Genomic DNA, 27,850 nt, shown 5'->3' on the forward strand with positions numbered 1-27,850 from the left:
CCCACTGTGTATAAGATATCCGAATATTTCAGAAGGAGGAGCTGTAGCTTTGTAGAAGTAATTCATCAACGTCAAATGACTTTCTCCAAAAGAATTCCTTGTAGATGGGATACTGGAACAAGATACAGGTTTGGTTCTAGATGTGACTGATGGCGCCACATTTCTAGCTTGTTGATGAATTACTTCCACAAAGCTATAGCTCCTCATTTTGAAATATTTAGATCTCTTATACGCAGTGGGATGCAAATGTTAACTTTCTAACACAGCCTTTTGGGCCTTCAACAGTAATAAAGTTTCTTGAACAGTGCCTCCACTACCTGTTCTTCTGTTCTCTTTGCCTCTTACATTACTCTTAAATTACTTGTGTGCAACATCCCCGTAAACACTGGAACTGCTCTTACTTTATTGCAATTTAAACAGGATCTGTAAGGAGTGCTCTACCACCATTTATATTCGGAACCTACTGCCTTGAATTAACTTGCCGCTGGTAGATCTACTAAATTTGACAGTCATGACTGTTTCTACCTGGTCAGCCCTGTTTGGCTCACTAGCTGGATGTGTACTATACAAGTGCTACGTCATACATACATTCAAATATATTATGATGGAAACCTAAACAAAAGATAAAAAGATGAAAACTGAATGTGAAAACTCCAAATGTATAATTGTTTTAAAGTGAACATAATTGATTGTTTTCAATTATAATACATAGACTTGCATGCTTCAGATCTGTAAAGCGCTGCTTGAAATGTAAAGCATATATTTTCAACCGTGCATCATCACACTATTTGGTGAGAAATGTTAAGGATTGCAGGAGCCTGAAACATGGGAACGAGGAGATACCAGTCCAGGTGGGCATGGAACGCAGACAGGAAAGCCTTCTGCTGCCGTATGATGTATCGATGAGTACAGCTTCCACTCTTTCCTTCTTTGTTATACTTCACATTGAAAGGTCTTCCCATCCGTGGTGAGTAGCCAGACCTGGCTGAGATCATACGACACATGGCGGAATTTGTAACACCTGTAGTACAGTTGGGTCCATTTAGTTCCTAACGGGTTTCTGTCCGTGATCCCATCCCTAAAAAGCAGAAAAACGTTAGTAAAATGTTTATTTGTTGGAATTTATATGTTTGATTATTCCAGTAAGAGGTAGAGATGAAGTCTCTCATGGGTAAAAAGAATGAGGGAGTGATACTGGCTCACAATTAGTATAAATGGGGTCACACACTATGGCCCAGATTTACTAAAATTGTGCATCGTGGTTGCGCCACTTTTCTGGCAATGGAGTCGGGGAATTTAGATATAGAACTGCCCTGAAAACAAACAGGAGCTCTCAGGTTGAACCACGGTTGAAAAGTAACCTAACCACTTTTGTTGGAGTACACGTTCCATCATTTTAGCCTGGGAATGTGATGGAGAGGAGTTCGTGGGTAGGGGTGGGCGAAATTTGCGTAATTGCATTACGCAAATCTCCGTGAAATGGTGAAAAATCTCCGCGAACACGCAGAAGTTCAGCGGAATTGCTTGTTCGCTATGCTTTTTTCCTGTTCGCAATTGCTGTATGCTTGCTCGGGGGGGAAATATCTTGCAAACACGCATTTTGAGAACGCGAACAAGCAAAACATTTCGTGAAGTCGCGGAACACAGAAATTTGGGCAATTTCGCGTTCTCCGAGGAACGCGAAATTACCCAAATTCCGCAAATTCCTCGAGCGCAACAAAATTTATTGCCCAGGCCTATTTGTGAGTGCCGAAATAATTACAAATTTGTGGGCGTTCACAAACTGTCAAGGCAAACAATAGCTTGAGCCTCAGAATCCCCATGACTTATATGTAATTTAATATTGCATAACTGTATGTTGTTGTGGTGTACAATTACCATTCACGTCACCCAAGGATCCGTTTTCAGATAACTAATAGCTGTAAATTGAGCCATTTTCAGCTGTAAACACAGGTTAAGAGCTTAATCTAGATTTTAGAAGGTTTGCACACAGAGCTGCACCTCATACTTCATCAATGGCTGTGCCCACTCTTCTCGTAAGCCAACCTCCCAGAATATTAACATAGCAAATAATGTAAATTGTTGTTTTCTTAGAATATCAGAAATACCAGAGGAAAAAGTTAAATAAGGCAGCCATTTTACAGGTAAAATGTGTTAGGGTACTTAGATTTAATTATGTTACATAACCAATGTTATACTGGGTAAAATGCATTGCTAGGGGTTCCTACTCTCTACATCACAATCTGCTCCTCTGACGTTGGTTTCAAAGTAGAAAAAAACTGACAGTTCAGGTATGCTGCCCCAAATTTGCTATCTTTAACATTTGTCCCAAGATAACTGTAGGAAGGTGGAGTATTAAGTAGTGATGCTGGTTAGGCTTCACAATGCAATAATCTCACGAACCCCAGGGTGTTCCTTGTATTCACAATAATAAATCCTAGCTCAGTCCTGGTAGAGTAGCAAAGAGCAGTAAGACAATACTATAAGAATACGTGTTCAGCATCTCAGAGTACCAAATGGACAATAAGTAATTGACACAACAGAAAAGAAATCCAACACCAATTTATAAAACGAAAGCAGATTTTTTATTTAACTATAGACATCAAAACAAATTCATGCAGATAAGTATAACTGGAGTTATAGATTTTAGAAGAAAAATTAAATCAGTGCAAAATAGCAATGCAAAACTTTATGATTGTGGTCAATGGAAAACATCACTAGTGACAACAATCGTTCACTTGCAGGTCGGGTTGAGTGGAACCCAAGGAGGATTAATGTGATGCAACCTTTAAGGCAGCCACTTGGGTGCATGCCACATCATCTTTTTTTTTTAAAACATCTTTTTATTGGTGTTTTAAACGTGAACATTTCTCTTCTAGCATCATGCACATGTTTCTAACACAGATCGGGTACAGTATTTCGTTGCACGTATCACATAGTTATCTATACAGTACTTATAATCGTTACAACACTTACAGCTACTCCACTGGTGACTTTCAGAAGCTTATTAGTCCACAATTAATCCCAGCCAACAGCCTGTCCCTGGGATCCGTACACATTATTGCAACGTTACGACTGTTCAAAAAAGAATCCGGTCTTCCCGCCAAGTTCCTCTACCTCCCCCTCCCCTTACAGGCTTTGCAGGTATTCACCATCTACTCTTATCCCATCTAGGGGCCAGCCCATCAAGCACACCCCTCTTTACAGTACTCCTACTACGTATCAATGTGCAGTCCTTGGACGAGAAAGTAAGTAGCATTGCAATGGTGCCCATATATCTCTGGGCCTAGAGGCCATTGGTAAGAGTTCCGCATAAGTCGATAATGTTTCCTGACACTTGACTTAATCAGCTATCCAATCCTTAAACTTTGGTGCGCGGCCCCTGTCCCAACGGCACGCCACCCTTCTTTTGGCCAGGAGTGCAAGCGCTGCGAACTTGCGGTGCTCAGGTCTGAGTGGTTTAACATGTCCCAATAATGCTATCAATGGTGTGGCTTCTATAGGAGTGTCTACCATTTTGCACAATGCCTGAAACACCTGATCCTAGTACTGATATACTTCTGGGCACCCCCATGCCAAATGTAAAATGCCCCCGCCCGCTGCATGGCACCTGTCACATCTATCATCCTCCCACAACTTAAACCTGTACATCTTGACCAGAGTGTAATACAATCTGTGTAAAAATTTGTAATGGATCAGTCGAAGTCTGCTACTGGCTGATACACGCTCTGTCTGCATACAGATCCAGTCCCACTGCTCATCAGTTAGGATCAACCCCAGCTCTTTGTTCCACCTCCTACGCGATGACGGTGGGGCCCCCTCCACCTGTGTGTGTATCTTATGATATAATAGCAACACCAATCGCTTAGGGGTATCTCTCTCCAGTACAATCTGTAATGGAGCCAAAGCTGGTGGTTCCGCAGGGAACTCAGGAGTAACCGATCTCAGCCCAGTTTTTAGTCTAAATTAGAGAAAGACATCCCATGCCGTCTTCTGTGTCTCTTGGAACATGTGGTCAATGCTACGGAATTGGCCTTTGTGGTATAGGTCTCCCCACGTATTTACTTGAGTCCGATGTTGGAATTTTTTGACCACCCCTTCCTGTAATAAAGGCATGGTGGGGTGGTAAGCAAGGGGTAATAGCGGAGAGTATAACATGGGCACATCCAGCATACGCTGTATGTGAGTCCATGCCACTATCATGCTTGTGAGAACGTTGGCTGACCTGTCCTTACTTGTTACTTCCACATATAGTGCTCCTTCTATTGGTGTGGGATGCGCCAGCCAATGTTCAGCTGTCACTTGTGGCATGTATACCGGTCGTTTCATCCAATACCAGCCGTAGTGGGCCTGAGCGCACAGATATTCAGTGCCTGCATGCAGGAGCTTGCCTCCTGGATGTCTAACAACTGCCTGAAATTGAATGGCAGCAAAACAGAGGTGCTCGTGCTGGGGGGGCCCATCTGTGTGGTCCTCGGCATGGTGGCCGTCCTGTCTAGGACCTGTTCCCACGCCATGCCAGCAGGCCAAGAACCTGGGCATGTGGATCGATTCAGACTTGACATTTGCACCGCAGGTAGGTCGTGTTGTTGGGGTGTGCTTTGGTATCCTGAAAGGTCTACGGAAGATCTTGGACCTACTTCCAACTGATGCTAGACGGACGCTGGTGCATGCCCTTGTTACCTCACGACTAGACTATGGCAATCTCCTATATCTAGGTGCTACGTTTAGGAGTCTAGATCGTCTGCAGGTGCTACAAAATGCCGCTGCCCGACTGGTCTTGAGGCTTCCCAGAAGAGCTGCCTCGAAGGCCACCTTGGAGGCTCTCCACTGGCTTCCAGTTAGGAAAAGAATTGTGTATAAGGACTTCTGCACTTGTCATCGTATTATTGGGGGCAAAGCACCCAGGCCTCTACAGAGCCTCGTTGTGCCCTTCAGGCCTGTACGGTCTCTTAGATCTTCCAGAACTGGCCTGTTAATGATACCCAAAATCAACAAGGCCCGCATGGGGGGTAGATCTTTCCGGCTCCTAGCAGCAAGGAGCTAGAATAAACTCCCGCTGGAGCTTCGTCTGGAACCCTCGGAGGCCGGGTTCAGAGGAAAGCTTAAAACGCATCTGTTTTTACAATAGTCAGGCGCTTGAGCACAGAGGGGTCTTGTCATTGATACTCACCATAGCGCAGGGACACGCCGGTGTGCGTAACCAGGCGCTTTATAAACTTCCTTATTATTATTATTATTATAGTAGAGCTCAAAATTGGGGATACCGAACCCTCCCTGCTCTTACGGCCTCGTCAGCACGTCCCATTGTCATCTAGATTGCTTTCCTCCCCAAACTAGATGTATCATCTCCGACTTGAGTGTTCTAAAAAAGAATGCACCTGGCTAATAGGGGATATTCAAGAAGAGATAGAGCAGCCAGGGGAGTACCACCATCTTGATCAATGAAGCCCTTCCCACCATGGTTAGAAGCTGCGCCACCCAGCGTGTGACATAGTCCCTTATTTTGTCCATGGTCGTACCATAGTTTAATCGCATAAGTTCCTCTCTATTTCTAGTGATTCTTATCCCTAAGTATTTTAGCTCATCATCACACCACTCCAGGGGGAAGTCTAGTGAAAATTGCCACGTAGCCGTGGTCAATGGAAAGATGCATTATTTACCCCAATTTATTTGCACACCCGACAACCGCCCAAATACTATGAATTCCATCAATATCGGGTTAAGGTTCTGCTGAGGATCGTGAACATACAGATTAATGTCATCAGCGTAAAGGGAGACCAACACCTGACGCAGTTTGCACTGAAGGGCCTTATCATTATGATGCTGTCTTAGTTTGGCCGCAAGCGGTTCAGTCGCTATCACAAACAGAAATGGGGAGAGGGGGCACCCCTGCCGCGTTCCCCTAGGGATGCTGAAGGTCTGAATTGTTCGTCCATTAAGTCGGATTTTTGCCGTTGGCATGCAATATAACAGTTTAATCCATAACAGGAACAGTGGGGGAAAGCCCATGCATTCCAGACTTTAAAAATATAGTCCCATTCGATGGAATCGAATGCTTTGATGGCATCCAAAAAAACGGCCGCTAGTGGCAAGTCAGGCGAGATGTTGTTCAAAACGGCAAACAGCGTTCTAAGGTTGTAGGAGGTTGCTCTGCCAGGTACAAAGCCAGACTGGACGGGCCTCCCGCACCTCATCTATCTCAAACGGCGCACACAGAAAGGCCCTCTGCCCATCACTGAGCCATCCCAACTCCACGTCCCCCAGAAATTCTTCTAAATCCAGTTCAGTCACTCTTGTAGTAGTATACAGGTGTCTATAATGTCTCAGAAAAGGCATCAAGTATAGCAGGTGTCTCTCTACAGACACTCCCGTCCGGGTCACAAACTTCCATCACATATGTGCTACATCGGGGTCGCCTTATCTTTTGACCAGTATCTTGTCAGGCCTATCTCCTTCTCCATACTGCCGGGCCACCCAGTGCTTCCCCCAGAACTGCACCTCACTCCTAGCCTCTCCTTAAAATGCTGCATAAGTTCCTTCCCCTGCTCCCGTTGGCGCACAGGAAGATTACGGTCCAGGCCCTTATTGGTTTGAGGCTGGACTATTCAAACGTCTTATATTTGGGTTTGCCCGAATATCTTGTCCAAAAATTACAGGTGGTCCAGAACTCGGCGGCTCGGGCCATTTTTGGCCTGCATCGCCGAGCAAGAGCTTCGGACCTTTTACATTCTTTACATTGGCTGCCTATTCGGAAGCGGATTGTTTTTAAAGCACTTATGCTGGCGCATAAGGCATTTCATGCTGTGGGAGCTGAATATATTCAGAAACGGCTGGCCTTCTACAAACCGGCAAGAGCCTTAAGATCGGAATCTCTCTGCCTTGCCGTTGTCCCTGCTGTTAGGAAAGCAAGGGTGGGGGGACGTTCCTTTAAACGCTTGGCACCCCAGCTTTGGAATGCCCTTCCTTTGCCGCTTCGTAGTACATCTAATCTGTTGGCCTTTAGAAAGGGTCTGAAGACGTGGCTCTATGGTCAGTAATTTGTTCGCTCTTCCCCTCCTTGTGCTCGCCCTTTGCAGTCTGTTGTGGGTTAGAAAGCGCCGGGACACTCTTCGGAGTACCCGAGCGCTATATAAGACACCCATAACATAACATAACATAACATAACATATATTCTCTGAGCTTCTGTCTAAAGCATGCTTGTGTGGCGCCTCTCGGATCTGTTGAGAGATCCAGTTCCAGTGCCCTTAACTCCATTTCCAATGCCCTCAGGGTATTCAGTATGTCTTTAAGGACTCCAGCCCCCTTAGCTATGCATAATCCCCTAAGTGTAACCTTACAGGCTTCCCAAACTGTCTCCACGCTGTCAACTGAGTCTTTGTTGCGCTCAAAAAAATCGCTGATCTCCACCCGCAGCTCCTACTGAAAAACTGTGTCGAGCAAAATGGGGGCGTGCATTCGCCAGGGAATGCGAGGTAAGCTAAAGTCGGCAGCGGAGAGCCCCAACACCACTGGTGCATGGTCTGAATATGTCCTAGCTAAGTGTCTTATCGCGGTTTTTACAGGCGCTGTCCCCCTGGACACTAATAAATATTCTAACCGAGCCTATGTTTGCGCATGCGCAGTAAAATGCGTGCCTTCTCTCCCGCTAGGGTATCTATGTCTCCAGGCATCGGTCAGTTGGTAGGTAGCGATTATATCTGTTAACACTCCCTGTGCTTTAGTATAGTGGTGTGCGGCACGGTGTGATCTATCTAGTCGAGGCTGGTACGTCAAGTTAACACCATCAATGCTACAGCATTTCCCCCTCAGCGCTGGCACTCATTTTTTTCCATTGTTCATGACGAGCTCAGCTCGTCATCAGCACACGAGCAGTGTACTACATGACGAGCTGAGCTCGTCATGAGCATGGAAGGGGTTAAAGTCACCTCCCCATATGATGTGAGTGGAATCAATCTCAAAGATTTTGGCACAAAGAGTTTCAAAGTACCCGGGGTCATCCGTATTGGGCCCATAACAACATGCAAGTGTGACTGACGTGGTACCCAACCGGCCCCATTCGAGGCAATACCTTCCCTCTGAGTCTCCTGCGGTGCCCTTCATCCGGAATGGGACTTGTTTTTTTTATCAGTATCGCCATTCCCCGTGTGTATGTGGAGTATGAGGAGAAGATCCTGTGTTCCGCCCATCTAGTGGCAAAAATATGTTGTTTATCACGCGCAAAGTGAGTTTCTTGTAACATAGCTATATGCACAGCATGCCTGTCCAGATACGACAGTATGTGCCTTCTCTTTCGGGGGTCTCCCAGACCTCGAAAATTCCATGTGATAATGTTCAATGTATACAAAATGAATAGGAGGTGGCGGCACACTGAATGTGTAATGTTCATCAAATATAAAGTAAACCAATGGTAGGTATTTTCGGGTGCCTGGAAATAATCCCTTCCGGCCGGTAGGGACGGGGATTTGAGCAACAAACGAAGGAGTGCAAGAAGGGCTTGCACTGTTTCCAAGGGCACTCCAAATGGAGATAAAACTCCTAAATAGCAATTTCCAAAGTGCGTTTTATGTAGTTCAAACAAGCGTAATCCAAGTAATCTTTCTTGAGAAAATTTATTTAAAGGGTCACATATTACATCATCATAGTGACTCCTTTGTGAAACTAGACGTTAGAGAACACGTTTACATAACATCCATGAATCTATGCATAATCCCTATGCATTTCGGGCGAGGCCCTTCTTCAGGGGATAGCAATGCATCTGTAAGTAAATAAATCGGAGTCAGGAAGGGGAGCTCGCAGCCACAAGCTAAATAAACATGGTATGACGGTGAAATGAATACATGCAATTCAGAAAAAAAACGCCATGCGGAACGAGGGAAATGTGCGCAAAGTAACCCATGTCTTTCTGTTAAAAGTTGAAAATCATGCAGTCGGGGTGAGTAGAAAAAAGAATCCTCGTGTGCAAGATAAAAACGGAACCCGAACTAGTGCCAAAGAGATCCGAGACCCCTGGTAAGTATGTGAGATAAATAACAACCAAAAAACTCAAGATTCGACTGGTGAGGTTTAGTTTAAAAAGGAGTGTGACCAGTGACAGAACCAACTTGCGAGTGAAAGTGGGGTAGAGAAAAAGCTTACCGATGGGTGAAAAACGCGACGCGCCAAACGCCGTGCAGCCGAAGGTTTGTGAGTGGCCAGCGGAAATGCGGAAGTAAATAAGGTGCCTCGAAAGAAAAAACGGACTCCCGTAACTAAACATAGATGGAACACTCATATCTAGAAATACCCCGAGGGGTTGGGAACAGCCAAACATGCACAGAAAGGTGTAATAGAACAGCGAATCAAACAGGGATTGGTACCGATGTGGTGCGTGAACTAACGCGACATCTACATTCAAAAAATGGCAGCCATCTTGGAATGGGTTCAGAATCATGTACATACACAATGATAGCATGGTATACATAACAAAGAATGATAAAGGTGACCAGAGTGTAAGTGATTAGAGGGTAAAAGGAAGCAAGGTAGGAAACCAAACGATAGTAAATGCAAAAAACCTGAGATTAATAAAATATGAAAAGGTGATGACAATAGGTAAAAAGGGAAAGTGATGACAGTGTAAAAGAAGATATAAAGCAGAGGGCATAAACTCGGATGTGGTTGAGTGCTCTAGATTCCTTAAGGTTGAAGTTGTTATGCTTGGGGTGAGGTTTTTTGAAGATCTCTCTGATAGCGTTCGAAGTGATGGTTTCAAATGAGTCGAGTATTTTGTGACTGACAGGAGCCACAAATGTACTTCTGCTTCTTAAACCTTTGCAAGCATGTGAAGTGGGTGTACTGGTCGGCGGGCACACGTTGGAGAAAAAATGTCGGAGTCTCAAGGTTCTCAAGAACTTATACAGGCTAATCTCAGTTTCCAGTTCGGTAGAGTTATAGGTGGGAACAAAGGAAGTCCCACGTTCCAAGGTGGACAATTGTATTTGAGATAGGTTGGTGTTAGAGATGTTGATCACTAAGGTCTTTTGCTCCTGGTGCCTTGAGCGATTGAGGTGGATGTTGTATCTCTTGGAGTTGCTGCCCCGCCTGGTTCGACGTTGGCAGTACCATCAGGAACAAATCAACCAAAGCCCCACTAGCCGCTCACTTCATCACACACCAGCACAACGTGAGCCAACTGAAGTTCCTTGTTTTGGAGGTTGTCCCACTGAAAGCAGGCGTTGACAACAAGAAACTACTACTCCAAAGGGAGACAGTGTGGATCAAAAAACTGGATGCCTGCCAGCCCAAGGGGCTCAATGAAAGACTTGAATATAGTTGTTTCTTATAGAGATGTGTTGTCTCAACTTCACTTCAACTTAATCATTCTCCGCTTGAAATTATATGTTCCTTTCTGTCTTTCCATGGTTTTTACTTTTTCCACTACCATCTTTTCTTAAACCCAACCGGTCGTCTTATAGCAAATCCTCTACTATGTCACATCCGAGTTTATGCCCTCTGCTTTATATCTTCTTTTACACTGTCATCACTTTCCCTTTTTACCTATTGTCATCACCTTTTCATATTTTATTAATCTCAGGTTTTTTGCATTTACTATCGTTTGGTTTCCTACCTTGCTTCCTTTTACCCTCTAATCACTTACACTCTGGTCACCTTTATCATTCTTTGTTATGTATACCATGCTATCATTGTGTATGTACATGATTCTGAACCCATTCCAAGATGGCTGCCATTTTTTGAATGTAGATGTCGCGTTAGTTCACGCACCACATCGGTACCAATCCCTGTTTGATTCGCTGTTCTATTACACCTTTCTGTGCATGTTTGGCTGTTCCCAACCCCTCGGGGTATTTCTAGATATGAGTGTTCCATCTATGTTTAGTTACGGGAGTCCGTTTTTTCTTTCGAGGCACCTTATTTACTTCCGCATTTCCGCTGGCCACTCACAAACCTTCGGCTGCACGGCGTTTGGCGCGTCGCGTTTTTCACCCATCGGTAAGCTTTTTCTCTACCCCACTTTCACTCGCAAGTTGGTTCTGTCACTGGTCACACTCCTTTTTAAACTAAACCTCACCAGTCGAATCTTGAGTTTTTTGGTTGTTATTTATCTCACATACTTACCAGGGGTCTCGGATCTCTTTGGCACTAGTTCGGGTTCCGTTTTTATCTTGCACACGAGGATTCTTTTTTCTACTCACCCCGACTGCATGATTTTCAACTTTTAACAGAAAGACATGGGTTACTTTGCGCACATTTCCCTCGTTCCGCATGGCGTTTTTTTTCTGAATTGCATGTATTCATTTCACCGTCATACCATGTTTATTTAGCTTGTGGCTGCGAGCTCCCCTTCCTGACTCCGATTTATTTACTTACAGATGCATTGCTATCCCCTGAAGAAGGGCCTCGCCCGAAATGCATAGGGATTATGCATAGATTCATGGATGTTATGTAAACGTGTTCTCTAACGTCTAGTTTCACAAAGGAGTCACTATGATGATGTAATATGTGACCCTTTAAATAAATTTTCTCAAGAAAGATTACTTGGATTACGCTTGTTTGAACTACATAAAACGCACTTTGGAAATTGCCATTTAGGAGTTTTATCTCCATTTGGAGTGCCCTTGGAAACAGTGCAAGCCCTTCATAATGTTCAATGTACCCATGGCCGGATTAGTCATGTTGGCTGGCTGTTGTCTGTGTCACGAACGTGTACTGTGCAACCCACCCCAATCATTCCATGTCGTCGTTGTCTACATTATGGTCAGGAGGTTGGGAGGCCCCCTGGCCCCTTCCACTCCGAGCCGCCCTCTTCACGGATTTGGGAAAGTCTTCTACTTGTTGCGGGTTCGTGAAGAAGTTTTGCTTTCCCTGATGTGTCACCCTGAGCTTTGCTGGTACAGTAGTGCGTGACCCTCCCAATCTTCTTCCCTTCCAGCACGACGATTGGAAAACTGAAGATAAAACTTTATTACTCCCACAAACCCCTGAACAGGACCACGGCTCCTTTAACTGGGGGTTTCTGTCGGACGAAGCCCCGTCCACCAGTGACGTCGACCCGCACACGAGACTATCTGAGGCAACTTCCTGTTTTGCGGCGCGTCACAAGTACGGAGAGGAGAGAGAGTGGCATTTCCCCAACGTGGAAGAAACTGGTGGACCGGCCAGAGAAGAGGACGGAGACCACAGACCGAGTTCGACGGAACTCGCAACAAAGCCAGGAGGCCAACGACCCCGCGACTCGCCCCGCCACGCCTACGGAGGTGCGTTGGCTGGAGCAGGTACGGAGCAAGTTGTCAGGGTGGGTGGGAAGGAAGGAGGGGAGTCAAACCACCTAGTGACCTCCAGCCCCCCCACTACCTTGTAAATACTACCGACAACACCTCCACACGAGCACAGTCCCCCTCTTGTAGTGTCTCACTTAGTGCACAGTGTGTTTGGTGTATCTCCTCACTCCCCGGCACTATCGGATCTCGACTCTGAGAACAAGAGTCCTGATAGTTTTTATTTTCTCTTTGTTCTTCTTATTTTTGGCCTGAGCCCTTGGTACATCGGACGGACCCGCGAGACTGCAAATCCGAAGAAGCTAACTACCGTCCCCCTGAGAGAAAGGAGAAAAAGAACCCCCACAGCAAAAGGGACCTGGATCCCTTGTCCCGAGAAAAGAGTCTCAAAGACACAAACGTTGTTTCAAACAAATAAAACCTTATTCGATCCGACCTGGCTTACGACCTTATCATTCGAACCCACAACAATTGGTGTCAGAAGTAGGATGTGCAACACCTTCCATCAGTCAAGCCGTGATGGAATCCCTCATCCAGCATCTCATTAAAGGCCAGGAAAAACTAGAATGGGGCATAGAACAGCAAATGGCGTCAGCACAGGCCGACCGCGACGTATTCAAAAACACTATCACAGCCCACACTGAAAGCATGCAAAAGGGTGGACGGGATACCGGCGTCTCTCCACAAGTAGAAAGATGTGTCGCATTCCCGAGTCATTCGGGTATGGCTCTCCAGAAATACGTGCCAGGGGAAGACCCGGACGCCTTTTTATTGAATTTTGAGAGGGCAACGCAGGCGTGTGGATGGCCCAAGGAAAAGTGGCCTTTCTTTTTGGCACCACTCTTTACTGGGGAAGCACAATTTGCTTACCAAGTCGCCAATCCCACTGGGGATACACCGTATGTTAGGATCAAAGAAGTGATTCTTGATCATCTGGGTTTGGACTCCGAGGCCTACAGGGTGAGGTTCCGGAAGGAATGACGCATACCCGGTGAAAACCCCAAAACACTCCTCTTTCGCTTAAAAATGGCAGCTGACAAGTGGCTGAAACCATCCTCTAGTTCGAAAGAAGAGATAATGACGAAGATTTATCTTGAACAATTCATGGAGACACTACCATTCGGGACCCAGAGGTGGTTGAGGCAACATTCTGGCCTCACCGCCGAACAAGCCATTGAGATGGCTGAGAATTATTCCAGGGCACAACCGAGGATTTTGAATTGGGACACAGAAAAATCCCATTGAAGTGCCCTACCTCAGAAACCCCAAAAAAAAGAAAAACTCCAGTTGACATACCTAAAGTCAAAATGGGACGAATGGAGATGTCTCCTCTTAAAGGGCCACAGTGTTTCGAATGCGGGGACTGGGGCCATATAGCCCGTATGTGCCCCCGAAAGAAACCAACAGAGGAACCGATGGAGGTCGGATACATTACGAAGGCGGTGCTATATTCAGCTGAAATGGGGACATCATTCTATGTACGTGTGCAGGTAAACAGTAAAACGGTAAAAGCCCTTTTAGACTCAGGGTGCAGGTATCATACTGCCCTCCCAGATTATTCCTGACGCAATGGTCCACATACGTTGTGTGCACGGGGACGTAAAACCTTACCCAGTAGCCCTGATCACCATGGTACCCTTCGACAGGAGTCCTTGTACGGTGGAGGTGGTGGATTCCCTGCCAGAGGAGGTCATCTTGGGGGTTGATAATCCTGGGTTCCTCTCCTTATTCCAGGACAGGGTAGGGAAGAAAGCGGGTGTACAGTCAGACGCCCTCCCAGTTTTCATCTCACCCGAACCATGGCTCTTAGACCGTAGTTTTCGCTTTGCACAAAGTAATGACCCCACGTTGTATATTGCTTGGGAAGAGGCCCATAGAAACCAAGACAACCCATCCCTTTCGTATCCTAGATTTGTGATAAAAAATTATCTCCTTTACAGAGAAGGTTGTTCGGGTGCTTCTGCTCAACTATGGGCCCGACACCATTCCAAGAGCAAATCCTTTTCTTTTCACGCACGCCTTACGGCAGGACATACAGGGGTGGAGAAAACTACAGACAGCATAGTGCGCCATTTCTTTTGGCCCGGTATTAATATGGATATTAAGAAGTACTGTCAGACATGCGAGATATGTCAGAAAAGGAACATGCAGAAACCACAAGCAATACCGCTCCAACCTCTACCCATCATAGGCACTCCCTTTGAGAGGGTCGGTATGGACCTCATAGGGCCACTGCCTAAAACATCAAAAGGGAATCTGTATGCATTGGGTATTGTGGACTACGCCACCAGATTCCCCGAGGATTTTCCCCTTAGAGCCCCCACCACCAAGAACATTGCAGAGAAATTCATTGAGTAGTTCTCTAGGGTTGGTTTCCCCAAAGAAGTCCTGACCGACTAGGGAACGCCCTTCGTATCCCGCCTGATGAGGGAGGTCTGCCGATCTTTGAACATACACCACCTTCGTAAATCCGCATACCACCCCCAGACGGATGGCCTAGTGGAGAAGTACAATTGATCCCTGAAGACCACGCTAAAGAAAATGCTCAGCGTTGAAGGACAGGATTGGGACCGGCTCCTACCCCTTGCCTCATATGTATTGCGTTCGCAAGTGCAAAGTTGCCTGGGGTTCTCGGCATAGAATTATTATATGGGCGGCAGCCTCGATCACTCTTGGAAATGACCAAGGACGCATGGGAGGCTGAAGAAGAGAGAAATCAGCGTTCGATGTTGGAATACACCCAACAACTAAAATCCAAGCTGGGAAAACTACGGGAACTGGCGTATTCGAATTAGGAGAGAAGCAGAGATAGACAACAAAAATACTATGACAGAGGAAAAAGGTGGAGCCATCTCTCCATTGGAGACTGGGTGCTCGTATTGTTGCCTTCCTCCACTCGCAAATTCCAAAGTGAATGGCTAGGACCCTATCAAGTCACAGAAACCATAGGCAACACTACTTATCGAGTACAAATCACACCTAATAAAACACAGTGTTATCACATTAACATGTTGAAAAAATGGCTCGGACCTCCACCGAAGGCGGCACATCTCTCCTTGCCTACCAAACCTTCACAGAGCTCAAATCTGGAACGCCTTGTGGTCAACGAAGAACTTACGTTACAAATGAGGAAGGAGCTGCAACAAACACTACTCCCCTTTTCAGGTATTTTTTCGGATATTCCAGGAAAGACTACCTTAGCAGAACACCGAATTGAAACACCAGCGGGCAAGACAATAAAAATAAGACACTATCGAATACTGGCTGCAAGGAGAGAAGACGTAAGAAGAGAGGTGAAGGAGATGTTGAGACTGGGTGTCATACGCCCTTCCACTAGTGATTGGTCGTCCCCGATAGTGATGGTCCCGAAGCCGGACGGATCAACATATTTTTGTATGGACTTCCGCGCCCTTAACGCCATCTCTACTTATGACGTGTATCGGATCCTAAGGGTGGATGAACTTATTGAGAAACTGGGTAATGCCAAGTTCATCACCACTTTCGACTTGACCAAAGGATATTGGCAGGTGCCCCTCCGTGAAACAGACAGAAAGAAAACCGCTTTCTCAACCGATGCTGGGTTATTTGAATTTAATGTCCTCCCCTTCGGTCTCCACGGGGCACCTGCCACATTCCAAAGGCTGATGAACACCATGCTCCAACCATATCCTTTCTTCTGCTCTGCCTATTTGGATGACATCGTGGTCTTCAGCCCCACATGGAATGATCACTTGAAACATCTAGGCACAATATTGCGTACACTCAGTAAGGCAGGCCTACACATAAATGCAAAGAAGTCACTGGCTGCCTACCCACGAGTAAAATATCTTGGATAAGTCTTGGGTGATGGTGTGATTGCACCTCAGGCTGAAAAGGTGAAGGCCATAACAGACACAACATTTCCAACCAACAAACGAGAACTACAGGCTTTCCTGGGCCTAATAGGTTACTACCGAAGATTCATTACCCAATTTGCGGAACTAGCCACCCCATTAACCAATCTTCTTCGTAAAGGTGTACGACCAAGACAGCTCTTACATCCCTCCTCAGTAACTCTAGAAGCCTTTAAGTCTCTAAAACAGGCCGCCACCACAGGGCCCATCCTCATTTTCCCTGACTTTAACAAACCTTTTATCCTTTCTACTGATGCTTCAAATTCAGGCTTAGGGGCAGTGTGGTCACAAATTGGGAATGATGGTCTTAAACATCCTGTGCTCTACGTCAGTCGTAAATTGTTTCCCAGGGAATGTAAATATCCCACTATAGAAAGGGAATGTTTAGCGATTAAAAGGGCCATTGACAAATTGCAATATTACCTAGAAGGGAACCCGTTCATCCTGTACACGGACCATGCCCCCTTGCGCTGGATGTATCAGAACAAATCACACAACCCTCGGGTACTCCGATTGTTTTTGTCCCTACAGCCGTATGCCTTTGAAATACGTCACCAAAAGGGCACTGAAAACGGGAACGCGGATTTCCTGTCGAGGGTCAGCCCTCTCCCCGATCAGGAGAAACCAGTGGGGGAGGTGTGTGACAGGGTGTGTCAGCTTAACGAACAAATAACAGATGTACCTGAGTGGTGGTCTCCTATGAGTGACCCTCCCAATCTTCTTCCCTTCCAGCACGACGATTGCAAAATTGAAGATAAAACTTTATTACTCCCACAAAACCCTGAACAGGACCACGGCTCCTTTAACTGGGGGTTTCTGTCGGACGAAGCCCCGCCCACCAGTGACGTCGACCCGCACACAAGACTATCTGAGGCAACTTCCTGTTTTGCGGCGCATGACAAGTACGGAGAGGAAAGAAACTGGCGTTTCCCCGACGTGGAAGAAACTGGTCGACCGGCCAGAGAAGAGGACGGAGACCGCAGACCGAGTTCGACGGAACTCGCAACGAAGCCAGGAGGCCCCGCCACGCCCACGGAGGTGCGTGGCTGGAGCAGGTACGGAGCAAGTTGTCAGGGTGGGTGGGAAGGAAGGAGGGGAGTCAAATCACCTAGTGACCTCCAGCCCCCCCACTACCTTGTAAATACTACCGACAACACCTCCACACGAGCACAGTCCCCCTCTTGTAGTGTCTCACTTAGTGCACAGTGTGTTTGGTGTATCTCCTCACTTCCCGGCCCTATCAGATCTCGACTCTGAGAACAAGAGTCCTGATAGTTTTTTGTTTCTTTTTGTTCTTCTTATTTTTCGGCCTGAACCCTTGGTACATCGGACGGACCCCCGAGACTGCAAATCCGAAGAAGCTAACCACCGTCCCCCTGACAGAAAGGAGGAAAAGAACCCCCCCAGCATAAGGGAACTGGATTCTTTGTCCCGAGAAAAGAGGACTCAAAGACACAAACGTTGTTTCAAACAAATAAAACCTTATTCGATCCGACCTGGCCTACGACCTTATCATTCGAACCCACAACAATAGTCTTCCATTCTACCAATATTGGTCGACTCCGGCACACCTACGACGCGGATGTTGTTGCACCTACTGCAGACCTCCAAAGCTTCATTCTTGGCCGCAATGGTGCGCAGAATCTGTTCCATTCTCGATAGTTGCGTTGTGTGGCTGGCAGTGATGTCATCTGAATCGGATATCCTGCGTTCTGCCTCCTTAATGCGCTCTCCATGCCCGTCAAGTTTGTGGGCAATAGTGTCCATTCTGGATGACATCCGGTCCACCTTGTCCACGACTGTCGCAAAGCACTGCCACACTTTCTGCAAGAGATTGCTCATATCAAAAGTTTGCGACGCAGCCCCATCATTGGAATGCGACCTGGCCTCCGCATCCTGGTCGTCTTGCGTGGGTCTGTCACCCTTTTTCGCCGCCGCAAAGTTCAGCTTCGGCTGTCTGGCGTCAGTTTTGCCCATGTTCCCCTCTGCGTTTGGGCCCAGGCAGTCGCCACAGGTATTCACACACCGCCGTCCGATTGTTTTTAGCGTGTGTACAGGGTCAGTCTCTGGCGCACACACGTTCTGTTGTGGCGCAGCACCTCAGACCGCACAGTATCCACTTGCCAATTTGCGCCTATACGCCTATTACCTCCGTTTCAATTCAATAGCGCCCGTAGCTAGGTCCCTGTTGTTACCTCTCAGATGGATCAGCACTTCCTCGGCAATGCGGCTCTCTATGGTTCCAGGTAGCATCGGCCAGCAATGTCGCATTAGCGTGACTCGCCCATCGTACAGGTCCTGGCTGGCGCTACTTCACCAGGCCCCTGCTCAGGTCACCCCTGGGCTATGGAGGTCTCTGCACGCTGCCACTACCGCCTGCATTCAGCTCTGCCCAATAATTACTAGCAGTCAGCAGGGGGTCCCTTCTCAGCCTCGCTCACACCTCGACTGCACCGAGTTTTTTTCCCCTTGCTGGCCACTCCGCTCCACAGTTTCAGTTTCCAGCTCTGTCCACCGTTTGCCGTGGTGCGAGCGGGGGGGGGCAGGAGGGAACGCAGCTCTCAATTCTCCTGCCCAGCGTTATTCCTGGCAATAGGTAATGCGGACGCGTTGCCTTCAGGTCGCACTCCCCCAGCCCGTTCCAGCAACCGCTGCGTTCACCGTCTGTCACTGCAGGGGCTCGGGCGCATCTCCGCCTGGTCTCTTGTCTCAGCCTCCACAGCCCCTTCGATAAGTTGTCTCTGGTCTGCCGCAGGCACTCTCTCCGCTCCAACCGCCACACTGTCCTTTTTACAACTTGGTGCAGGGCTCTAGCTTGCAATCCTTCCCACGTTAGACGTGTTACCGCCTTCTATTGCCGCACTCCAGTCCGCGGCCTGGTAACCACGCGGGAAGCCTCGGTGTTTCCTGGGCGCCAGGTCCGCCTGTCTGCTGCCCACAGCTCCAGGCAGTATCACGGCAATTACTTCGCTTGTTCGTTTCTCCGGCTGCCGGCCTCAATTTTTTCTCTCTGCTGGCTCCAAGTGTAGAGGGCAGTTACCTCTGCATATGAAGTCATCTTTCAGCTGATATTAGTCACATTTGCTGAGGATAAGTGTAGGATTATGCGTCCAGGAAGCAGGAGCCTCACATGAGTGCGGCCATTCTGCTTGCGCGCTCACTAGCGCCCCCCCATGCCACATCATCTTTGGCATGAGAATCGGGTCAGGGGTGAGGAGGCAAATAGTTTGATAAGAGACATGACATATTTTGCTTGCTGGTACCATAAGCAAGCTGCTAATTTCGAGGTTGCCCAGGTGCCATCTCATGTTATTCTATGGACAGCTGAACACTTATAGTAGCCTTTACTAGAAACAGTCACTATAGGGACATATAAGCTTGCACTTATATGTCCTCACCCTTAATATAATGTACCAAGCCCACTGTGCTGAGGAGCCTTCCATGGGGTGACTGACATACTGAAGATAGTGCTTTGACCTTGCCACACATGGCAAGGACAAAGTTGAGTTGAAGCAATTTGCACTGCTCCTGCAGTTTGCAAATGCCAGGCCATCTATCTGTAGTTTACTTGGGTCGCTCAGGGTGGCTCAAAAAGTGCTTTCAGCCCTGGTGACCCCTCTAACACCCTTGCCCTGGGTACGATATTCGAGGTATCCATAAGGGGGTTAAAATCTTGCCAATTGGGGTTCCCAATGAACACATATCAGCTTCAAGGAGAAAGCACAGGCACTGGGCCTGGTTAGCACTCTTCCAAAACCAGCATCTAGTAGTCCAAATGGGGGCAAAACGTGGGGGACAACTGCAAAAGGCCTGTTTTCCTAGAATGACTACACAGGGTTGTAAGTCCTGACTCTTCTATCTACCCCAAGATATTGCTCACACCTGCATATGTAGCCGACTATTGGCCTGCCTTGCCAGCGGGAGCCTGAGACTTGACCCATCGTCAAAGTGGTCAACTTAGTGGGTGTTACAGTTTGCACGCAAACTGATTTACTGCCGGCCTTCTACGATAATTATGCATCCCTCTATAGGACCCCGCCAGATGTGTCAGGTGATTCTGCTGCCGCTTTTCTGGTGGAAGTAGATCTAACACAAATTCCAGCCTCCAAGAGCAAAGATCTCGTCCACCTATGTGACGCAGGCAATCTGTAACCTAGCCTGCAACAAGGCTCTGGGACTATACCGCCTGCCTCAAGAGTACTATGGCACCTGTTCCTCAATCCTGGTGCCACGCTTTGCAGAAGTATATAATGTGGCTCTAAACACTGGTGAACTACTGCACTCACTTTAAGAGTGCCTTTTGGCCTCCATTTCCAAGCAAAAAAGAGACCCCCACTAGCCTCCTAAAGCCCTTCATCATCCTCGGGCCAATTCCAAAATCTTAGGCAAAATCTTAGCTGATCGGTACCCCCAGATCACCTCTTTCATGCTCAGGACCGGAAAGGTAGTTCCTGTACTTGGCTTGTCTTGTCCTTGATCTTGAAAAGGTGTTCGATCCCCCAACATGGCCCTACTTGTTCATAGTGCTTGCCCGCATAGGGATTGAACTCAGAATACTAGCTCACACCAAATTGCTATACTTTATGTCGACTTCCCGGGTCTGCCTTGGTCGCCGCATCTCAGCCCCCTTCCCAGTCTGCTGAGGTACAAGACAGGGTTGCCCAATCTCCCCCCTGTTGTTCGTGCTCGAAATTGAGCCCCTCATCATACGGTTGCTCTAGAAGGGTAATGATTGGGGCATTCCACTCGAGGGAAGGAAACTCTGCCTCGCCTTCAATACTATTTTGCAAATCTCCAGGTCATATACCATCACACTCCTTCTTCAGGGAGCTAGACCTTCTACTGTCAACACTTTTAAGAGGATCTGGGCGTATACGTATTGCTCCCACTCAGTGCAGTTACCGCTATCCCAGGGAGGCCTGGGTGTCCCATGCTTTGAGGCACAATTCCTCACAGAACAACTGCAATGACTGTACCATTGGACGGCCATGCAATATATGGACAAATCCAGCACCAGGTCCAAAACCCTCCCAATCCCCACAATCCGACGCCTACTTCTGCCTAAGGCCCAACACACAGATCCCTGGCCCATCCAAGTGACTGTGGCAAAGACATGCATGGCTCAGATCCATAGACTCTCCCGGGTAATCCAACTTTATGTTCCGAATCTGCCCCTCATAGGCTGCCCTCGCAACCCAGGTTACTATACCACGAGAGAGGTGGAAGTGTGGACTGACCTCTCAGTGCTCACGATGGGGGATTTGTTTGCCGAGGGCTATCTTCTCCCCTTCAGACAATTGGCTGATGAGATTGAGCTCCTCCCTGGGCAGTTCCTCTTACACCATCAACTCAGTCTTACATGCCACACCCCCTGGGACCTCTCCAAGTGAGAACCCACAGAGCATCCAGTACTCCAGACTGTCCTGATCATGGGCGCCGATTGGCACCTAATCACTTGACTATACAAAGCCATACCTGAACTGATGGCCACTACTCTCACATTGCTGCATCAACAATGAATTCAGGAGTGAATTCCTGGATAAGGAATGGGAGTGGACGTTGGAGTTCTCCAAAAAGATCTCTTTCAATTCATGCTTCAAAAACATGCAGTTCTTCATCCTATACAAGGCCTATCTAACTCTGGTTCCCCTGAGATGCAGTTCGAGTGGCCGCACTGCCGAGTCCTTGAAGCAGAACTTATGCACATTAAACACCATCCCAAACGGAGTTACACCTATTAGCACATGATTACAGTAGAGCACTCACCTTTACACATCTCCAGCACACCAAGAGATCTGCCCAGGAGCCTCAGCCCAAACACCAGGGATGGTTTCACCATAAAAACAAGGGGGAGTTGACCCCCTGCTTGCCAGCAGTTATAGCGCACACACTATGCCGGCAGACAGGAGGTGTACAGCTGGAGGCATAGTTTACATACTGTGACCAGCTGGAGCTGTGTATCTGAACTGTACATGTCAGATTGGCTGGTCTTTTGCTTGTGGCCAGCCTGGCATGTGCATTCAGACTTTCCCAGTCATCCGTGTCTGTGAGCTGGGGAACCAGACACAAGCCCCATCGATCTCCGAAGGAGCATTGTGTGTGTCTGTCCAAGCCAATCTTCACAGTTCTCTGAGGCTGTTAACTATTGTAAGTAGCATGAGGGCTCTGCTTTAATTGTCTGAAGTGCGTAGTTTTCCCATGCTCAACATGCAGAGCTCTTCAGTGCAGCAGAGAGGCAGGCAGCGCTGTGGATTCAAAAGAGGTGTTTTTGTAATGGTTTGAGTCCTGTATAAATGTAACTAGTTCTCATGTGAACAACTCTCATACTGTGAGAGATCAAGTTTGCGGTATGTAAATACTGGGGGGAAAACCATAGACAAGTGTAGCAACCCCATGCTTCTAATTGCATTGTGACAATGTCACAAGGCAATTAAAAGCATCATACGGCTGCTACATCTCTTTTGTTTTTTCCTGGTATTTAAAAAAAACGATCTCTCACAGTATGGGAGAGCTTAACATGAGCACTAGTTACATTTACATCTGTAAATGTAACTAGTGCTCATGTTAAGCGCTCCCATACTTTAAGATATAGTGTTTGCGCTATGTAAATATTGGGGAGAAAATATATCCTATGTATGCCTCTCCATTTTTGAGGGACACCGGCTGCCACTGCCGGACACCCACTTAGTCCCAAACACCTTGTCACTGAAATCACCCCACCAACCACCCCCAGGGTCGGATTGGTAAGGCGGGCACTCGGGTAATGTCCGAGGGTCCGGTATCCGAGTTCTAGCTGTGGGCTGCTTTTTTGGGCAGCCTGTGGGGCCCAATTTGGGCGGTGTCTGTGTTGTTCGGAAGCCGCCAGCGGCCCAGTGGGTGCCTGAGTGGCCTTTCGGGAGGCAGATCGGTGTCCATTACCTCTCTTTTATCAACAGGCAGAGGTGCCACTCCCTTTCTCTCACTGGGCCGGCATTAATGTATGCATATTGAGCCAGGCAGGGGGCCTGAGCAAAAGTGGCCTCACTTGTTTTCAGGTGTGTTTCACCAGTGTGAATCCGTGCATTTTTTTGTTTTATTTAAGTACAGTTGAAAAAACATGCCTCTACCAGAGCCCCCGCCCCCCTTCTTTTTTAAAAACTTCTCAGAAGCAGTGTTTTGCAGAAAAGGCAATAAGCAAACGTGGGCCACATATTTTTGGGTACCCGGGCTGATTTTTAATCCCAATCCAACCCTGACAACCTCTCACCAACGCCTCTTTCCTCCCCAGTTGCACCACAAAGATAATTGGACAACTCGCATGGGTGCCCGCCAAATGTATGTCTGTCTAAATGCTTTGATTTCTCTGTCGCACATTGAACCTGTAAAATGCCGTGTATAACTGTTGTTTATGTTGCAAAACTCAATAAAGATATATTTTTAAAGGAAAGGAAAGAAAACTATTTAGAGACTACTAAGGGAATATGGATCTTAAATATGTGTTCCTTGCTCTGATGACTGCTAATAAAGACAGATCATTCTTGATTTCACTAATGAAGCAAGTTTAGGATTGGGAAACTCGATTTAAAGACACCTTTGCCCATTAAGCCCCCTTGTGTGGTTTGTATGAATTCCGCAACCTTTATAAAGATGCCATAAAGGCTGATGACTGGCTACTGGATATAATGGGATGGGAAACATATTTCATGGAAGCACAATGCTCCTACGAAGATGCCAGAAACCAGATTTGGTGTGGACCCTTTTTGCTATACACTAGATTATGAAGAGCAGCAAATGAAAAGGGGGGGCCCTCGGCCCCCCCGCACGCATGGCGGCGCGGCGACCGTTTCCCCCCTTTCCCCTTTGGTGTCTCTCGGTGGTGGGGGCGGGCCCTTGTGGGCACGACTCACCACCGATTGGCCGGCGGCCTCCCTGACCCGGATACCAGGTAGAAGGTTCGGGTCAGGGGGGGCGGGCTACAGGAGGGGCGGGCCGGGGGGGCGTTGCCCCCCCGCCTGGCCCCTTGGGAATAAAAGAGGTGGGGAGCGCCCAGGAGACCCCTTTGTACCTGGACGCTCCCTCACAGCACGGTGTGCCCCGCGCGCGGGGCTTCTTTGTTTTCTATTTATTTCCCCTTCCAGGTTCCAAGCAAGTCGGGATCGGTCCAGCGGGAAAGGGAGGATGTCCCTGGTCGGTCGTGGACCCGGAATGGACGGAGAATGGCGACCGGCGATGCTCCACGTGGGCAGGATGACCGGGGGGGCAGTTTTTCCGAGAGAGGTTTCGGGCGGGTCGATGGCTCGTGGAGAAGTGCGCCTTTGACACAAGTTAAGTAGGGGGAAAGCAGGGGTGTTATGGGGGGGGGAGGGCTCGGCAGGCGATCTACACGAATGGTTTAATTCCAGTAGCATGGGCTATGGAAAGCCCTTGCCGTCGTTGAGCGCGCGTGCGTACAAATAGCATGTATGTCTGCGTTGTAATGGCAGTGTTTCCCTTGCGGAGTAGAGGGGGAGAGCAGAAGGTAACCTCATTCTGGGAGTTCTGCAAGGTGTTAATTTTGGATACGTACATGCTTGCTCATTCTGGGAGGGAGAGGAGTTGGCCTAACGGCTAGGGCGCTCGACCTCAGACCTGGGGATCTGGGTTCGAGTCTCGCTAACGACGCGAAAAATGTGTTTCTGCATAAAATGAAACGTACTCAGGTACGGGAAGCGAAAGTATTGCATTTTATACGTTCATGCTTGCACACGTTTGGTAGTTTCCTGCAGACTACATGTAAATATGGCAGCCTTCTATTTATCTATGTGCATGGCCCTCTACTTGAAACTTGTCTTTTATATGAGTACAGGTTAGGTTGTCACTTTTTCTTTGGTCACTTTAGTATTTCCCCTACGTCAGTGAAAATCCTTACTTGGCGGGTTGACATTTCCCCTCCGTAAATCTGACCTCCTGTTTGTTTGGCTTTTGTGCTATAAGATATATACACCTTTTTTATTTCGTTTTTGAACTGACCTCTGGAATTAAAGAGGGAGTCTCCTGATTTATTACACTCTCTGCATGAAAATGAGGCATAATACGGGTACAATCTCTGCCCCGCCTTCATAGCGAGATAAGCAGCTATCGCGGACAGGTTGAGCCAATTTTGTACAGCAAGCTGTTCGTTTGCTTCCACTGCTTGGAGAGTAAGGCGCCCTTGGTGTAATACTCTGTAGCGTTAGCTTCTCTTAAACAATGTCTTATCTGTCTTCAGTGCTGCTTAAAGGAATGCCAATAGCTAGAGGAAAAGTGGAAAGTATATCTAGCAAGGACGGAATTTACGAGATACAGCAGGATGCACGAGGGATAAAGGAAAGTGTAGCTATTATTTTCTTGTGTAATATTTGACTGATCTGGCAGATTGAATGCAGGATGTATTTCGGATATCCTGCATAATGTGTACTGCTGGAGGCGGATGTGTGCGGTGTTGTTGTGATTGTGTTAAAAATTTTCATATTGGATTTATGTATGTTGCGTAAGCCTAGACAGAAGTGCAGCTTTCTTCGAGGCGTGTTTTTCTCAAACAGGTCTAATGACAGTAGGCGTGGTTTACTATGGTCATCTGAGCAGAATCAAAGTAACCTTTCTAGGTCACGAATTTCACCTTCCCACACCTCCGAGAAAGTCCAGTTTGGAGCAGCGGTGACACTCAAAACCCGTTTTTAGTTTGGCATTTAAATAATATGCATTGGATTACGTGCTGGCAATTATTTTGTCAACCTTGGAAGAATGAAAGGTTGAGGGCTTTATGCAATTTTGAAGTTACACACACATCACTTCGGTGAGCACTCAACAGTCTGAGCTGTCCTATCTTAAGGAAACAAGGGATAATTTTTAACAGTGTCTCAAGATACAGGCAATTTGCGAACAAATGTATTTCAGTGTTTTCCTCTTTATAATGTGTATCTTTTAGGTTTCATTAACTGCGGGCTGGGGGTTCCGTTCATGCACGCTCATGCACTTTGGCAGAAGTTTAATTGGATGCAACTATGTGAAGTAATTTCTGGCGGAAAATAGACTCATTTAGCTGATCAAAAAATCTTTTGTGTTTTAGCCCAGGGGCGGCTCAGTCTTCCGGCCCCATCGCTTATACCCAGATCAAGGGCTCTTTAATGTGATGCTTACAAGAAGCGCCTTTCAGGCTCGAATTATCATCACTTCCCAGTCCAAAGCTCGTGCTGGCACACAGCACGCGCGCGAACTATAGCTAGGCGTTTTCAGGGATCGGTGGCGGGCCAGGAAAAGCAGCTATGCCCAGGATAAGCGTAGAGGGTGATTCGAAAGGCCAGAGGGCCTCGTAAAAGTGGCAGCACAGGAAAAACGGCTTACATCACGAGACACCAGCTGCAAGCTGTGGCGTGGTACGCTTTCATAGTCCTATTTCCTTGACAACCAGTCACACTTGTGGATATTAATAGGGAAATGGATTTGTTCTTCATATTTGATTTCCTCTTATGTGATGTTTTGGCTCGTTCCAGTGCTTAATTTGTGGAACAAGGAGTGCTAGGGCTAGGGCCAAATTTATTTCTAAGGAGTCGATTGCAGCTGGCAGTAGCACCCACAGCTCCTGGAACTGCCTCCGAATGCTGTTTTCAGTGTTTACTCACTAATGATGAGTCTCTGAGAAGTGCGACATTGTGGACCACTCCTGGACATATCAAAACTGTATTAGTGGCATGGTTTCCCACATGGTCCTGGCGGGTACCCAGTGAAGAAGCGAGGCAGCAAGTTCACACCCTACTGTGGCCTTTGCATCGGTCCTTTCGACTATTTTAATAAGATAAGAATAGTAGTGAATGCACAAGTCTAACCTCCTGTGATGCAGGGCAAATAACGTAATCACCCCGTGCCCAAGTCAAGGATATTAATATGTTAAGGAGTCTTCATTTTACATCAAATTTGAAGGTGTTTTATTGCGAATAAACTGGCCGAAGTGTAAAATGCGTACTTTGCTAGAAAGCATTGTACAATCGTTCGACAAAACTATTGGGTCTTGCCTTGGGCCGGGGTCTGCTGAGAGTTTCTATTGGGTAATGCACCCTCCATGATGACGGTCCGGACTGCAGAAAAGGGTTATACGGCTGCTTTCACTATACAATTGTTCCTAGTATTAACAGCAGTGTTGAGGGCCGACTATACAAACAATGTTTGGTAGGCATCCCACCAAGGCCCCACATTTTTGGGCGTTTCCAAGGGAATCCACTGTATTATAATGGTACAGGGCACGTATCAGAAGCAGAACGCAAACACTCTGCGTCCATGTTGGACACACCAACTGGTTTCTGGGCTGCGGAGCACAAAGAGTAGTAATTTTGGTGTTAATTCCTGGGCTTCTTCATTGATGTCCTCCAGGCACTTGCAATATTTTATCCAAGCCAGGGTTGCTGCTTATTTATCTTACGCAAGGAACAGCCATTGACATAAGTCAAATTTTGACACTCTAGAATTACTATCATTGGTGTCTGCTGAGGTGATAGTTAGAACAATGGTGGAACTATTCACGAATAGGGTATACCCCCTTCTCTTGGGGTCCTCCTGGGGATTAACGCACATCTAAGGGTAGGGCTTGACGAGACTGAGAAAGCCAGTTTCCCAGGTCCCACATTCCTTTGCAAGCCAAAGCAGAAGGCCAAACAAGGGACTTATTTCATTGTGAAGGTAATCAACATC

General features: G+C 47.3%; 1 protein-coding gene across 1 annotated transcript in view; it reads right to left on the minus strand.

The window, feature by feature from the left end:
* Positions 1-440: 440 nt before the first annotated feature.
* The window catches only part of LOC144790868 (fish-egg lectin-like), a 174,731-nt gene continuing 147,321 nt past the window's right edge, over positions 441-27,850 (minus strand). The window contains exon 5 of the mRNA XM_078665526.1: positions 441-1,078. Within this exon, the coding sequence (XP_078521652.1) occupies positions 934-1,078 (145 nt within the window). The 3' untranslated portion in view covers positions 441-933. The remainder of the gene's footprint in view (positions 1,079-27,850) is intronic.

The sequence above is a fragment of the Lissotriton helveticus genome, chromosome 11 (assembly GCF_964261635.1).
Source record: "Lissotriton helveticus chromosome 11, aLisHel1.1, whole genome shotgun sequence".
Lineage (NCBI taxonomy): Eukaryota > Metazoa > Chordata > Amphibia > Caudata > Salamandridae > Lissotriton > Lissotriton helveticus.